Source organism: Musa acuminata, chromosome BXJ3-3 (genome assembly GCF_036884655.1).
Source record: "Musa acuminata AAA Group cultivar baxijiao chromosome BXJ3-3, Cavendish_Baxijiao_AAA, whole genome shotgun sequence".
NCBI classification, from domain to species: domain Eukaryota; kingdom Viridiplantae; phylum Streptophyta; class Magnoliopsida; order Zingiberales; family Musaceae; genus Musa; species Musa acuminata.
Genome location: NC_088351.1, coordinates 39,123,970 through 39,140,624, shown reverse-complemented (window position 1 = coordinate 39,140,624; position 16,655 = coordinate 39,123,970). Strand labels below are relative to the sequence as shown.

The window sequence follows — 16,655 nt, the reverse complement described above, 5'->3', positions numbered from 1 at the left end:
GGCGTGCTCAAGGGCGGGGGCCCTATGCCAAAAGTTTCGTGGTGGAGCGAGCAGCTTTGCATGCAAGAATGACACGCCATGCGACATAGAATAGACAATGGAGGGATGCCTTGTTCCTTCCAACCTCGATGCTTCCCACCTTTCGCATCACGAATCCTCCCCTTCCATCGACCTCATAAGCATTCGTTTCTTAATGCGGTAGCGTGAGCTGGTCAAACACCCTTCATCTTATTTCTTTTGGATTCGTTTCTCTTTTCAGCAGGACCGCCCATGCCAACTAAAATCTATCAAGCACTTTTTCTTTTCCCTCATAATAATGGTGTACATTAAATCAAAACTTAAAAAATAGACGTCGTCTTACTCTGTTTTCTCCTCTGTCATGCTCTCCACGTTTACAGCTGCAAGTATGGACATCTCCCATTCCTCCTCTCCAGCTTCACCTCAGCAACTTCTGCAGCACAAGAATGCATCCTTTGCTCTCTCATTAAAGAGAGACACATTGAAAGTTGTCAAACAACTTTTGCAGACACGAGATGGGTAAGATAAAAGTAGTATAGCAATGCAAGATGAAGACATGCGAGTGATGACACCTTTATTGTCTTGGTTTTGATCAGGGGCCGTATTGTATTCCGTGGCTTTTGCTCTGAAATCTGTGTGCAGCAGATGGGAGTAAAAACATGAAATACTTGGATAAAATCGTTTTTTTAAAAAGGGTACAAATCCTTTAATGTATGACTATTCCATCCAAATTAAATTCTCATGCATAAATAAAACAAATCAATCTGTTTCGGTGTTTTGTTTTGTTTTGTTTTTTTTTTTTTTTTTACACCATCTCTTAGTTGAACATGCAAGTGGACCACCAGCACCATTGTACCAGGCATAGACTTATTAAACAGACAATTATAATCGACTCCAACACTACCAGTGGTGACAGGTGATGTTCGCAAGCAGAAAGTAGAGTGGTGGCTCAACAAATTTACTCTGCTGCTGCATCTTAAAGTGAACAAAGCAACTGAGTTTGTGTTTATTTTAATTGGTACCTCAGCATTTATAAGGTATCTACATCTACATGCTACTGATGATGTTTCAATTGAAGACATAATCCAGCCATTAAATAACATTCTAGAAAATATCAGTAGTCATGAATTTACATGGAACACAAGCCACAGAAAGCAGATCAGCTGATGAGCCTAAGTGCCACTAAACGACATCTAGAAGTTACATTAAGTTCAACTTGTTAATGATGGCAACAAAAAATGCCTACAAGTCCCACTACCATGCTCTAAACAAAAAGTTAATGTAGTCTCTTCCCTTTTTTTCCCCATGAATGCATCACAATCTCCAACTTAAAGAATGCATGGTTTCAAGAATTCTTATGTATCTTTTTTGTCTTTTGATGATATCAACTTACAAATTCGTTTGTGACCCAGATGATCAAGATTAATAACAAAAACTTTCTTCCTACTTTCAAGGGTAAGATTATGTATGTCGACACTCCCTATTCCCTGCATTAATGGGTGGCTCGTGAATTAGGCCACTTTTTTCTTTTAAGAAAACAACTATATTGAAAAATTCTACAACAACGTAGAAAAGTCATTGTCCATGGAAGACATCAACTATCTTAAAGAATTTCCTATAATAATTTAGAAAACTACTATTGACGAGCTTGTTGAAATTTATTTCCCTCGCTCTAATAGGAGGGTATACTAACAACAAGCAGGTCATCTGTGTGAATAAGTATGTCATTTATGGGTCTTCAGTGCACACACATTCCACATTACACAATTTCTATCTGCTAATTTCACATAAACATTTCTCATACTACAAATATAAAATAATATTTGTAAATTTCATTGTTTAGCTCATGAAGAATTTCACATAAACATTTCTTTGGCTTCAATGCCCCAAGAATAGTTCAAAGCCAAATATTTTGGCATTACGGAGTTTTTTATAAGACTGAACTTTAGCACAAAGTCTATGCAATTTAAATTGAAATTCATCTTGCACTTTGTATAATCTTATACACTAAAAACAAGTTCTCTTTAATTGTTGCATTACCCATATATTTTACATGCAGTGTGCATGTGACAAATGTGCCAAACCATTCATGACCATAAAAGATGACAAAGTAACTATGACACGCTCCTGCACAATATAGGAGTTGTCTGATTCGTTACTTATTTACATACTATAAAAAAAATACAGCACTAAGTAAATCTTCCAGGACAATGAAATATTTAAGACCTAAGCATCAGCCACTTGCACAGGATATGTTAGTAGACGGTTTTAAGCACACCAAGATCACTCAGAAATCATTCTAAATCCACTCGAAAATCACTTTAACACAAACAAAGAAATCATTTAAGAAAGCAGCTAGCCATGAAAATAAGAGCAATATGCAATCATAATCTGCTTCAATATAATTTCCAAAATAATGCACAAATAAATGATGCGATCACTGCAAAATAAAAGAACAGCCTTGACAAACAACTTAACCAAGAAAGGTCAGATGTATTGTACGCAAGCTCCATACCACATAAGAACATAACTTGCTCTATCGTACTATTTAGATATCAAGCAAATCAACTTACGAATTTTCATGAGAACTAATGGAAAAAAGAATCACAGCGGAGGCAAAGAAACTATAATTAGGTCAACAAAATCTAACATTTTCCTGATACAAAAATCGAAGCACAAAGAACTTCTCAAAGAACACCAATCAAATGCAAACTTGAGCCATTTGTTACATGGAATTCATCCACAGAACTGCTATTCTTAGTTGAAAGTGTTACAACCGTGACTCTTTTGTCTAATATTAATAATCAAGTTGGAAGGGTATATTTGTCCTTTACACTAGGATTCTATCTCTTGTTAGGAGAGCAACAACTTGATATGTGAGTACATCTGACATCACATATGTAGTGTCATTTTACTTCAATTGGATTCCTCAGTCCTCTTCTCTTTGTTGATGATAGAGGGGAGATCGAGAAGTCGGTAGGAGTTTCATCGAAGGACAAAGGGGCATCGTCGAAAATGATTGAGGTAGGTGTCCCATCTCTTTCTCCTAGTTTAATCTCACAAAACTATGATCATCATCTTGATCTCACAAAATATCATTCATGTTACCATGTTCATGATTTTCTTCTCAAATCTAATAAAAACTTACTGTATCATGCTTTCTACTAGAAACAAATATATTTATATATTATGCTATAAAGTTATGTAATGAAATAACACAAAAGAATAACAACCTAACTTATTATAACAATACCAAGTTATATTCTATCAAACACAAATACTAAGGACAAATAACATCACATGTAAGAAGTATAAAGTTTATTATAAAAATAACAACCTAACTTATTACATAAAATGTTCAAAAATTAATCATGGTTTGAAAAGCTAACAAACAACAAAAAATAAGTCTTAGGTCGACTGCTCAAAGGTAGGACATGTGTTGTTCCTCCTATCGTTGCTCGTCATTGTCTTGTGTCTCCGAAAAATTTTACAACAATAAAATTTAGCAACAATATTGAGTAGGGTAATCCTGAATATACAAAAAGTGCATCAAGGTAGATGGTACAAATTAAAATAACAAAAAGGATATCACAATCAACGATTAATACATTGAATACTGCTAAATACAATCCACACAATACAACAAACAATATATACATATACAACATCATATACACATGCAAAGGGCGATTGACAGTGGATGCCTGCAACACCTAAGGCATCTGTGGACATCCCATTTGCATGTATATATGATGTTGTATATGTACATATGGTTTGTTATTTTGTGTGCATTGTATTTTGTATTATTCAATACATTAACCACTATTTGTACTATCATTTCTGTCATCTTATTTCGTATTGTCTGCCTTTATGCACCTTTTGTTTATTCGAGATTATTCTACTCAGCATTGTTACTGAATTTTATTATTTCAAAATTTTTCAAATGCATAGGACAATAACGACCAACAACAAGAGGAACGACACATGTCCTATCTCTAAATAGTCGACCTAACATTTGTTTTTATTGTTTGTTAGCTTTTTAAACCGTGCCTAAATAATGTTAGAACATTTTGTTTTATGTAAGAGGAACAACACATGTCCTATCTTTGAAGAGGACGACCTAACATTTGTTTTCGTTGCTTGTTAGCTTTTTAAACCATGACCAAATAATGTTGGAACATTTTATGTAATAGGTTGTTATTGTTACAATAAGCTTGAGACTTCTATCATGTGATGATATCACGTGATGTTGTTGACCCTTAGTATTTGTGTTTGAAATAACATTAAGACATACCTCGATATTTGTATAATAAGTTAGGTTGTTATTCTTTCATGTTATTTCATCACATAACTTTAGAAACATGATCCAATAAGTTTTTACAACATGTCAATTCATACATGTTAAAAAATCTAGATTTGAGGAAAAAAAAATCATGAACATAGTAACATGAATGATATTTTATGATATCAATAATGAGAGATATATTTTATGAGATTAATATGGGAAGAAGGGATGGGATACCTACCTCAATCCTTTTCGGTGATGATGTGATGAAACTCTTACAAACTCCACGATCTCCCTTCCATTGAGGAATTCAACTTAAGTAATGAAACCACGTAAGTAATGTCAGATTTACTCAATCCCCTTCTAACCATCTCCACAACAGCATATCAAGTTGTTGCTATGTTAGAGATAGAATCCTACTGCAAAGATAACATACCCTTCCAACTGGATTATTAATATTAGATAAAAAGTGACGGTTATGTCAGAATGTGTAAGAATATTCCATAACCCTAAAACATTGGAAGTACAGAACCAATCAAGAAACAGGAGAGAGGTATCAAATTTACCGAAGAACACAGTAAAATACAAACGTGAGTCGTTTTTTATACAGAAATCATTCACAGAAATGCTATTGATAGTCGAAAGCGTCAAGAAACTCCATAACCCTCGAACATTGCAAGAAGAGAACGAATCAAGAAACGGGAGAGATGCGCCAAATTTAACAAAGAACAGAAATATTGCAACCATGAGCCATTTATTATGCCGAAATCACTCACAGGACTGCTATTGATATTTGAAAACGTCACAAAACTCCATGACCCTCGAACATTGCAAGAAGAGACCGAATCGAGAAACGGGAGAGAGGCGTCAAATTTACCAAAGAACACCAGTAAAATACAAACATAAGCCATTTGTTATGCTGAAATCACTCACAGAACTGCTGTCGATCGTTGAAAGCGTCGCAAAACTATACAACCCTCGAACGTCGCAAGAAGCGAACCAATCAAGAAACGGGAGAGGCGTGAAATTTACCGCAAAGGTGATGGCGGTGGCACTAATCAATACGGAGAGAATAGATCCCCAACCCCTGGACGCGTACTCCTCTCCTGCCACGTGTTTTGGTCGCCCTGCCTGTCATCGGAGCTCATCTCTTCAACTTGATCCAAAACAAAGCTCCAAGTTGAGAGGCTCAGTTCACAGGCATGCTTCGACGGATCGCTGATAGGGGGGAGGAACACGAAAGAGTTCTCGAAACCAAGGATGGATCTGGAGAATGACTCGGTCGAGCGGCGAGCGAACCGCCTCGTCCGCGTCTTCTTTTCGGAATAGCTTTTTGGTATATAAGGGAGGGTGTATGATTTCGGACTCGGGTCGGAAATAGGTCGGTTTATACAATAAGATCCGACCCACGAACTCTCCCTTGGGCTCCGATATCGATCATGCTCGCATTTAAGGCCCAAGACATGGGCGTGGATTCAGCGGACCATATCCAATACAGTCCACCAAATCCCACCAATCAGAGCTCTCGTTTGATTGGTTCAATTCATGTATGTATGCAAGACCTTTTTTTTGCTTTTGAAGCAAATTATATCTGACAAAACCTTTGTCATTTGTAGTGGAAAAATCTGTGAGCCACAATTTATTGTCAATATGGACACTAGGAAAACTCTACCACAGTGGTTCTTTTTATCATGCATTTGTCAGAAATTGAAAGGACATTGACTTTTCCATCTAACAGCAGATTATCAAGTGTACAAAGTCAATGTCCAATGAAAAGAAATGTCCTTTGGACAAAGTCAATGACCATTGACCTCATGATTGATCTCATGATTGATAATAATAAATATTCACTCACTGTTTTGAAAAAGAAAATAATTAAACTAATCCAGTGTACAAATATTAGAAGTAATTTTGGATCAAGACAAATCCTCTAATTTATTTCCACCTAATGAATGAAGTTGAGGGGTTTAGTGAAAACACACCTCTTTGTTTCAATGGTGATACACAGTGTCAGCTGCAGCCCCAGCTTGATGGAAGCTGTATCACCAACACTTGCAACTATTAGGATCTTGTAGGTCATGACTTTGGGTAACACCACCAGTAATTAACACAGAGCTTAAAATCTCAGCTTGCAGTGCAAATGTTGCATATGTGGAGATATTGGGAAGAATCAGAACCTGGAATCCCACTCCTTAGGTGCTTCAAGCTTGGTTATTATGCTTTGCAAGAAAACTTGTCTGCTTGAGAGTCTTCACCAGAAATCTCCACAGGAGCAATTGCCATCGCTAAAACAATGAAACCTATGTGCATCCCTCACAGTAATCTCCCTTCCGGTGATTGCAGAAATAAACTTGATCGAACTATGGCAATCTCCACATATTCTAAGATTCTTCACCACCAATATTGGTACTCCTTCGGCAGTACTGATCAACCCGAATGCAACAGCAAGTTTCTCACTGTGGTATCCAGCCCTTGTCTCTCCTGTAATATTATCCCTTATGGGAGCCCATCTCACATCTGGGACATACCCAGCTAGCTTCATCTTCTTCGACATCTCCTCCAAGAACTGGCAGATATCCTTAATCCTTGGATGTGTAACATCATCAGCAACAAACACATGGATTTTCTTCTCCAGTTCAATCCAACTGCAACCCGGTTTCTTCCTTACCCCTCTGTCTTTCATCAGCTTTCTAACTGTCGCAAATTCATCCCATCTACCTGTGCTAGCATACATGTTTGACAGCATCACATAGGCAGCTGCATTAGCAGGCTCCAGCTGAAGAAGCTTCTCTGCAGCCATTGCACCCAGCTCCAAGTTTCCATGGGTCCGACAAGCACTGAGTAATGTAGACCATCCAATCAAGCCTGGATCAAATGGCATTCTCTTGACTAGCCCCTCAGCCTCATCAAACTTCCCAGCTCGAGCCAGAAGATCTAGCATGCACGAGTAATGCTCTTCTCCAGGTTCAATATCATACTTTTGTTTCATAGAATTGAAGTACTTCCAACCCTCATCAACCCTTCCGGTGTGAGCACACGCGGAAAGCACAGAAATGAAAGTGACGCTCGTGGGCACATGAGCCAAATTAAGCATCTCTTTGAACAGAACCAACGCTTCTAATCCAAGTCCGTGCTGAGCATATGCCCCGATCATTGTGTTGAACGAGACCACATTCTGTTTGGGCATCCTCTTGAACAGCATATGAGCATCCCTGAGATTGCCACATTTTGAATACATGGAAATTAGTGCATTGTCGACTGAGATTTGGTTGCTTGGAAACTCGGTCTTAATCGTCAGTCCATGCATTTGCTTCCCTTGAGATGGGGATGACAGATTTGAGCACGCACTGATTGCACAGACAAAGCTGCAATCATCAGGCCTGAAACCGGCTCGCTGCATCTCACGAAAGCATTGGATACCTTCCTCGGAGAACTCATCATTGACAGAGTACCCCGAGATCATAGTGTTCCATACAACCAAATCAGGATCATCAACCTCCTCGAAAACTTTCCCTGCGTCGCGTATCTGACCGACCTTTGAGTACAGATCAATCAGACCACTTCCGACATGTGAATTCCTCTCAAAACCCGTCTTGATCAGCTGTGCATGGAATTGTGCACCGCCATCTAAGTCCTTCACTGATGTGAATGCTGTCAGCAGACTCGCCAGCGTGTACATGTCGACTTCGAATTCCTTCCTCATCATTTCCTGAAACAAGTTGAGAGCTTTCGGTCCTCGCCGATGCTGCCCGTAAGCCACGATCATGCAGTTCCAAGAAACAGCATCTCGCGAGGTCACCATCCCACCAAAAACCCTTTCGGCTTCATTCAAGAGGCCACCTTTACTATAGCTGCTGATAAGAGCATTGTTGACAGATACATACGAGTCAAGACCCGAGGCGATTGCAAGCGAGTGTAACTGTTCGACGTCATCAACGACAGAGGAGATGACAGAGGAGAGGGTGAAGCCATCGGCATCAGAGCCAAGGCGGCGCATGTGTGAGAAAAGGCGGACGGAATCGAGGGAGCAGGCGCCATCCGCAGCGGCAAAGGCAGAGAGGAGGGTGTTGTAGGATACGAGGTCAGGGAAGGGGATCCGTAGGAAGAGGCGATGAGCTGCGTCGGGGTGGGACAGGCGGGCATAAGCGGCGAGGAGGGCGTTGTGGGAGAAGACGTTCGGGTGGGAAATTTCATCGAACGACTGGTGAGCGAGCGCGAGCTGGCCGCAGCTCGAATAGAGAAGGACGAAGTGGTTGGCGAGGTAGGTGGAGGGGGGAACGAAGGACTTGAGGAAGAGGGCGTGGAGGGCGCGGCCGGCGGTGAGGTCGCGCCGGCCGATGCAGGCTTTGAGGAGGTCGCGGAAGCGGAGTGTGGCGGATTGGAGTTGCGATAACTGAGCCGAGAGTAGGTTCATTCGAGGACCCGCTCGCACGCCTGCCGACTGGCTTCACGACGACTGGGTTCATCGAGTCTATAAGCGTACGCCCAATGCATTTGATCGAATCAGCTCGAGTGCTCCATGTATGTATTCAATGCATGTGGTGCTTAGTTTGAAGCGTATGAATATTGGTGCACCTGTATATTTATTCGAACCAAATTCAATTGAAATAGATACTAATTAAACCAAACTAAAATAATTTAACTTGAAGTTGGTAGGTTAGATTCAATTTGAGTCAAACAAGTTTGAATCTATCTCAATCAATTGATAAGTCAACATTTGATCATACGTTTTACCTTTTCGTAAGTCCCAAAAGATACTCAAAATTTAAGGGTAAGTGTAATCCAATAAATTTACAAGTATTGGTGCCCCTACTCCTCAACCAATATAAGACTAAATATATTTATCAGTGCTCCTCTCGTAGGGGAGTCAAGGGCTCATGACCCTTCTTCTTGACCATGAAGTCACCTTGACTTGGTTTGATCTTGAAGACGTAAACTCATCCAGAGGATCCATGGGGGTCATGAAAGGAGATTAGAGTGGGAAATAGGTCCAATTAGCACGATCCTAAGATGCTGCTTGTTCGCAAGTGGATTTGGTATCGTCTCGAGGTGCACCTTAGCCTCGCTGAGGTCCCTACACTAGCGATCAACGTTAAGAGATGTTTCCGCCCCGACCTCTCCGATAGTAAAATTAGTTGGAAGGTGATAGTAGTAGAGATCCTTTCCCTTTTTGGCTTTGGGGGTTAATTTTTATACATGAGCGACCAATGGAGTACGATTGCGGTTGGTCGGGGAGCCCCTCATGTCGTCAAGGGGCTCATTTAAGTCGACGACTAATGAGAGCTCCTCTTTGCAGGTGACGTCAGGAAAGGACAACAGCAAGAGCATCGTTTGTCAAGATTGGAGTTTGTTTGAGATAAGCGGGATGGTTCCCCTTGCCACTTATTTAAAAAAGGAAAAAGGAAAACTAAACCACACCATCTAAGATTAATGCCCTCTGTAGTCGAATGGTCGAATGTGCGAGTCTTTCCCGAAATCATAGTTGATGGTATGTGACAAATTACTTACGACGAGTGACTTATAAAAGGGAAAAGGAGAGATGAGCCTCACTGTCGAGGATTAATACACCCCTCGTTAGGCCCTTCCAAAGATTGAGATGGGCAGGGGTTGGAGGATCGTGCTCCTATCGAATGGGAGGCACATGGGTTCTTTCACCGAGTGGTAGTTTCCGATTGGATCAATCGATCCAATCGATAACGTAACGCTTACATAGTTACTTTTCCTATTAGGAACAAAAGGTGATTACTTCCCCCACAGATGTCTCTATCCGAGAGGACCCAACGACAGTTCCCCCACATATCAGAGAGCTGGCACCAGTGAAGGCATGAGATGAATCTACCTTAAGTATGTTTATTTACTAAGCAGAAAGGAAATCATCCATTAAGAACATGAAGTGGCGGAGAGATGAGGGAACGTAGCATGCAGGCTTCAGCTTACACTCGGATGACATTTCAATAAGAATGTTAATGAATACACAGTAAATGAGATGTTTTACATGTTAAATTTGTCTTAGAACTAATTATCTGGATTTACATAGAAGACCAATAAAACGTTGACAAAATATGAGGTGGGTGCTTACCCTCGGGGTTGCGCGAAGAAATGGAGACTCTGTATGTTTTCACAGGGGATGCTGGATGAAGAAGAAGAGCGCTTTTCCTGATTCATCTATCTCCTCTGCATATACGAGCATCTCAAATTTGAGATGGTACAATTGATTCCCTCAAAAAGGAAAAATAGAAATAAACGAAAAAGAAAGCTGAGATGGCCCGATTGTATGAACTGCAGCAGCAAGCTTTAATTGGCAGCTACAAGAGAAAGTTGTCGATCATGTGAAATATCACATCTGCACCATGGGAATTTATAAGGTAGGTCTTAACCTGTAAAAGATGCAGAAAATTCTCAATCGTCATACTAAACTTTCATGCTTCTCTTACATGTGTGGATCATACAAAATTGTATCTGTGTAACTAAAATCATTAATTAGAAGAGTAGTTAAATGAAAGAAAATAAACACTCCTTATAGGCTTTTATTTTCTTAGTTTTAAATATGTGAATTCCAGTCCGTGGATATGAACACATCCGATAACAGCAACTTCCAACTTGTCGATGCAAATGAAGCGGGAAGACAAATACTCATCGATATGCACTAGTTGATTGTTGACAAAAAGAATGAAAATAAGACAAGCTATGGTTACCGCATATAGTACTGAGAAGACAGTTTATTGATAAATATTTTGCTCAGGAGTGATGATAACAAACCTGCATAGTACTGTGAGCAAAAAATCTTTGTGAACATTTCCGGAAACTAACGTCTACTCTTTCCCAAGGAACTCTGTTCAGACCATTGATCATTACCTCTGCAAATTCCATAGCAAATAGTTAACAATACAGTTGATCTCAGAAACTGGGACACAAGATATTTGACGACAGCAATTAGCATTATGCAGAATATCTAGTGCCACGAGTTTCAAATATCTTAAAAAGTTAGTGAGTGCGCTCATAAAAAAATGATCGTGCATAACACACAAATCTATGCTGCTGCCTGCTTGTAGAGGATTTCACAACAAAATGAAGCCTTATTGTCCACAAACTTAATTCTCTGCATCAACTTCAAGCTCATATCAAATTAAATAATAACCAGCTGTTTTATATCCTTTTTAATTGCCATTATGTTCTTGAGCTGCTTCAGCTGCTTTTGGATATAAATAAAGCAAACAGCAGTTTTCTCTGAGTTATATGTTCAACTAGCTAGGTATTGTTACTTGCAGCTAGATCCATCTATACTCCCAAGTAGAAAATTCCCATACTGAAATTACAATAAGAAGCTAAACATGACAATGTGATTTTTTTTTGTCTATTTGTTTGAAGATGTACTTGTTTCTTTTCCTTTCAACATAAAATATCATCAATGGCATGTAGAACCAACTAAACCTTGTTGCCAGATTCATTGAGTGGATGCTAAAATTTTGATGTACATTCATGAGTACATTCCAATTAAAGAGAACCAAGAAGCTTGAATGGAAATGCAATTTTTATCCCTTGATAGTTTTTGTATGATTTTTTTCACATTGCTTTAAACCATAACTACAACATTTCTTCCTAGAATTGTATATTTTCAGTTAAGATCCTTCTGAGACTGCTTGATAAAAAATGTCTTTAACTTTACATGGACTTTTCCAAATATCTCTGAAGTTAAAAGGATACCACCTTATAATTGCTCATATTGTTACCAACAAGATTTATGCCATATTTTTTTTGTCTTTCTTTAAAGACATTGTGTCATATTTTCCTATCTATGCACATCAATATTTTGTTCTAGTATGAGCTCTAGGATATAAACCACAAAGTAGATATTTATTATTGGTGTAAATCAAGGAAGCCAGATAATTATATAATATACAATCCATTTATATGAGAAAACCCTGATATTTCAGGTCACAGTATTTAAACTAGAAAGAAATGAGAAAGTTAGTGATGAACCTTCCATCTCACTTATAGTATTCAGTTCACAAGTCGTTGATGCTGAAAAATTCATCTGTGGCACATCAGTAATTATTGGTTTCTCGACATATACAATGTGCCGATATTTACTATTTTTCATAAAATCTTGGCGCTGCAGAAAGAGAGAATGACAATGAGATATGTCCATATCACTGCTACATAATTGAATCTTAAAAATTTTACCTTGGGAAGCTCATGTTGACGACGAATTGATGATGTCTTCCGCCCAACAATAACTGAACTTGAGTTAAGTATTCTTAAAAGGTAAATGCTACAAATGCACATAATGATATAAATCAAACAGGTAGTCTTAAGGCATATATATCACATTAATGAAAAACAGAATGGGATACAGTCAAAGCAAACATTCGAGTATGCAACACGACGCTTGAAAGATTGCAGAGCAGACCTGCCAACATAGACATAAAATTAAAGACTAACATGATAAAACTATTAAATATTCTGGTATTTAAAGATCTATGACAAAGCAAGGCCCACATGAATCGAAGATCTCCATAGTCATTGACCATCTGAACAAGAAGAGGAGGTTTTCCATTATCTTTGTCTTTTAGAAATAGATGTTTTCCTGTTCTTCCGAGAATCCAACAAGTATGATATGCCATTTTTTCCAATGCATAGAAACCACGAAGAACTGGGATCTGCAAAATTCTTGTTATCAATTTTGGAAGAAAAGTGCAATAAAGATAACAATGTTTAAGCTAAGTACAGATCATCCTCCCCACAGTAAGGGAATGATACCATGTTTGGCCTAAGTGGCAATTGCACCTTGTATAAAACAGCAGAAATTAAATGTTTTGAGAAGGATTAAGAAATCTAAGTATTTTGGAAAGATAAAGAAAAGCAGAAGTAGCAACATCTACTCAGTTGGCTTTTCTAAGATGATGTCTTGCAGATGATCTAGAACAAAGTAGTAGAAGCATAGTTTACAGAACCATTTATTATGTGGCCATTTAAACAATATTTTCAGATGTTTTATAATTTAGCTGGTACCTATATAATATTTTCATATTGATGCACAATAGGATGTATATGTTGGTTTCAAACAATTGAACAACAAGACAACTCTTGTCCTCAAGATCTTGCAAGCCTCTGTATCTGTTATGTGATATTTCATTAATCTAACCTAAAGAATCATAAGCTTGAAATTGGTCATTCAGATCAGCTGGTCAGAAAGTGTTCTAAAAATGAAAAAACGACTAATTCAAGTGTCACGAACACTATGTGTGTGTGTGTGTGTGTGTGTGTGTGTGTGTGCATTATAAATGTGAAAATTACCAAGTTCTTATACAGAAAGGAGAATATTTAGATGGAAGTGAAAACCCATATAACTAGCTATCATGGATAAAAGTATTTAGATGGAGAAAGAATCTGAATATGAAACATTTTCCGATGGCAATGGTGTAATTTGACCAGCTTATTCTACTCCTACCATAATTAAATTAAACAAATCAGGACATGAAATTGAATTGTGATCCAATAAATGGTAAGGGAAAAAGAAACCATGCTTGTGGATGTCACCTGCTTGTGCAATCTTGACCCAAGATGTGGTGTTGCAAAAGTAATAAAATTAATTGGCTCCAGTCCAGCAATTTTGCCTTTTAAATTGTTGTCCACACATGTGGTTCCAGGAGTATGGTCTTCACATTCCCCATTTTCCTCTGAACTGCGCTTCCGTATTGACTTCTCATATAGTAGACTAATAGCATATCTTGAAATCAAGCCACCAAGTGAATGACCAACAAATGAAATCTTTTGAAGACCAGGATTATTAGCAACAATCGATATAACCTGATACAAAAAACATATTAGTTAAGCAAACTAATAACATAATTGATCAAGAGCCCTAATGACAAAACCCAATAGATCACATAATCTAGAAATAGATGGAATCAACCTATATCTAATTAACTTGTGTCTGGCATTAAAGATTATTTTTTTATAATGTCTTATTATATTTAGGCAGCACAGACAGATGGTTGAAGATTAAGAAAAAGAGCAGGAACCTCATCTGCTAATCTCTCACCCATTACATCAACACCATCAAAAGTCAATGTCGAATAATTACATTCACTGCCTGCAGAAAAACCAAGTAATAAATCACAGATTATAATAGAAAGAAAGAAGGAATAAAAGAAACATTTCAGTTGTTCTTAAATTAAATAAGAAACACTTCAATTGTCCTTAAATTAAAAAAGAAACACTTCCTGTTATTATTAAATTACAGTTCAATTGGGAAAAAGAAGGAGATAGTGTTCTGTAGATATCGGATATCCAAAATGCAAACATAGGAAGAACCAATTTATGTAATGTTATTGAATATTTAATAGAAAAAAATGCTTACATTCTGCAGAAAACTTGATGAAAAATGAATTTGTTATCAATTCATGTTAACAGTACCAGTTTCAAATCCTATTTTACCAATGAAATATCCATATACTTGAAAATAATTTCATAGCTCACGAATAGGATGTTCATCATCCGAAACTAAACCTATATTCAAATTTATGCCACGTTCTCAACAGTCCTCTGGGAACTTGCATGCTTGTCTCTTAATGCATCTGAATAGTTTTTAAAAGACATTTGGTGTTCACTTATTATAGTATCTAGCTATGCATTTATAAATTAGACCATAATTCTCTTAAACATATAGGGTCCCTATATTCTTGCCAATCAGTACAAAACAAAAAGCCATCTTCACGTCACTTTAGGAACTTATACCACCCTTTCCTACTCAAATGCAAGCTACCTGAGCAATATTTTCAAGTAAACAATAAAAAAAGAAGTTTTGAGTTTCAGATTTCGATAGAGGTACTCAATTTACAAAGAATAATTGAAATTTTAAGATCGCAAAATAATCATTCGAAAATATATATCAAAGGACTTGCGTTTATCTGAGCTCTTCAAGGGTAATTCTAATTCTCCCCATCACATATTATAGAACGATCAAATAACTCACGATGCACCACAACGTCTTCAGGATGGCTTTTCGCGAAATGTTTGGCAGCGTATTTCCAATTTGCAGCACTGCAGACATAAAAGAAAACATATTTCAGGAGCGAAGAATGGATCACAAGCTGCGTATCAGTCGTGTTTCTTCCGAAGTAACTCAAGCAGAAAAAGACAAAGAGATTCGATTGCATAACTAACACCAAGATCGCACAGAGAGCAGGAACGTTGTTCTGCACGCGCAGCTGAGTGGCTCAGGGTACTGCGAGCTGCCGAAGCAGCGCCCGTGATGTGCCTTAAAAATCGTGCATCCGATCAGCTACGCGTGTTTGCGTGCTTGAGGTTTGTGGGTGGGATCCGACCCTCCGGCCACCATCCCCTTAACGTGGCGTCGGCGGGACCCACATCAGGTGCCATCCAGCCTTCTGGGCCCCGGTCCGACCACCAGTGTTGTAGGTGGGTCAGCTAAAAATACCCCTCGCAAGTTGTTCGCCATTACGAACGAAAAGAGCGAGAGACGATGAAGGCCACGATGCGAGAGACGATTGGTGGAGGCGGCGCGCGCTGAGATGTTGCAGCGCGGCCACCCCACACACGTCTCTTCCCTCTCGTCACTCGCACTGGGAATCGAGAGGCAGCGCACAACGAAAAGATCAAAAAGAAAAGGAGAGGGAAAGCAACAAAATCGAGTTCCCGGAAAACAAAGACGAAACGAAAGAACAAATCCGGCACAATAAGTTCACAGGGAAAGAAAACGATGGGATCAGCACGTCTCCATGGAAGCAGACCTCCCGATGATGCCATTCACCATCACGACCAGATGGGTGGGAGCCGGCTGCTCCGCGGCGCTCCCGCTGTCCCGCACGGCCGCCGCGACGCTCCGATCGCTCCCCATCCCGGTCGGACCATCCGCGGCGGGGTTGAGGCAACTCGGCCGCCGAAGGTAGGAGGTGTACCCCCACCACTGCCGCGTGCTGCTCCGCTTCCCGTCGTCCTCGGGCGCCGCTTCGCCTTGGGCCATCTCGAAACCTTGCCGATCTCTCTTTCCGATCGATCTGTCGGTTCGCGGGGGTTTATGAGGGCTTTCGATGATTCGATGGCGCTCTTATATCACCCCCCGGCTCTCATCTCTGACTTCTTCTTCCTCCCCTCCGCTCCTTCTGGTAATCGTTCGTTCAAGTTTAGTTGGCGATCAAAGGGGTTAGAGATGGTGATGGCGAAAGCCCCACCTCTCACTTCCTCCCGACGTTGCCTTTGACAAATTCGCGGAATTTGAAGCGTAGCGAGGATCCCCTTTTAGTTCGATACACACAACAGCTTTTTTTCCTCACAAGCCATCCACCGTCACGTGGGCCCAACCATACGGTCCCGTGGAGAAACTGGT

General features: G+C 39.3%; 2 protein-coding genes across 14 annotated transcripts; both read right to left on the bottom strand.

Annotated features, from left to right (window-relative positions):
* Positions 1 to 91: 91 nt before the first annotated feature.
* Positions 92 to 8,848, bottom strand: LOC135632296 (pentatricopeptide repeat-containing protein At3g49710-like). 13 transcript variants are annotated; one of them, XM_065140745.1, is made up of 5 exons: positions 5,336 to 8,848; positions 4,545 to 4,722; positions 591 to 650; positions 362 to 471; positions 92 to 251 (listed from the first exon to the last, which is right to left on the bottom strand). In XM_065140745.1, exon 1 carries the CDS (start codon positions 8,715 to 8,717, stop codon positions 6,555 to 6,557), a length of 2,163 nt encoding a protein of 720 aa, XP_064996817.1. In that variant the 5' UTR covers positions 8,718 to 8,848; the 3' UTR covers positions 92 to 251; positions 362 to 471; positions 591 to 650; positions 4,545 to 4,722; positions 5,336 to 6,554. The 13 variants fall into 13 exon arrangements, with proteins under 13 accessions (XP_064996817.1, XP_064996815.1, XP_064996818.1 ...); XM_065140743.1 differs by having other exon boundaries at positions 92 to 284; positions 362 to 451; XM_065140746.1 differs by having other exon boundaries at positions 362 to 451.
* A 1,365-nt stretch (positions 8,849 to 10,213) lies between these two features.
* On the bottom strand, positions 10,214 to 16,472 carry LOC135632997 (putative lipase ROG1). Its single transcript, XM_065141982.1, has 10 exons — positions 16,060 to 16,472; positions 15,282 to 15,349; positions 14,329 to 14,399; positions 13,844 to 14,113; positions 12,803 to 12,963; positions 12,658 to 12,713; positions 12,488 to 12,540; positions 12,284 to 12,416; positions 11,063 to 11,160; positions 10,214 to 10,680 (listed from the first exon to the last, which is right to left on the bottom strand). The coding sequence occupies exons 1-10, from the start codon at positions 16,290 to 16,292 to the stop codon at positions 10,609 to 10,611; spliced, it is 1,215 nt and encodes a 404-aa protein (XP_064998054.1). The 5' UTR covers positions 16,293 to 16,472; the 3' UTR covers positions 10,214 to 10,608.
* Positions 16,473 to 16,655: the final 183 nt, after the last annotated feature.

Coding starts and splice junctions, on each gene's coding strand:
- LOC135632296 (XM_065140735.1), bottom strand. CDS start 8,717: ATGAACCTACTCTCGGCTCAGTTATCGCAACTCCAATCCGCCACACTC.
- LOC135632997 (XM_065141982.1), bottom strand. CDS start 16,292: ATGGCCCAAGGCGAAGCGGCGCCCGAGGACGACGGGAAGCGGAGCAGC. Junction 15,350..16,059: donor GTGAATGGCATCATCGGGAG/GTCTGCTTCCAT, acceptor TTATGTCTGCAG/TGCTGCAAATTGGAAATACG. Junction 11,161..12,283: donor TACTATAAGTGAGATGGAAG/GTTCATCACTAA, acceptor TGGAATTTGCAG/AGGTAATGATCAATGGTCTG.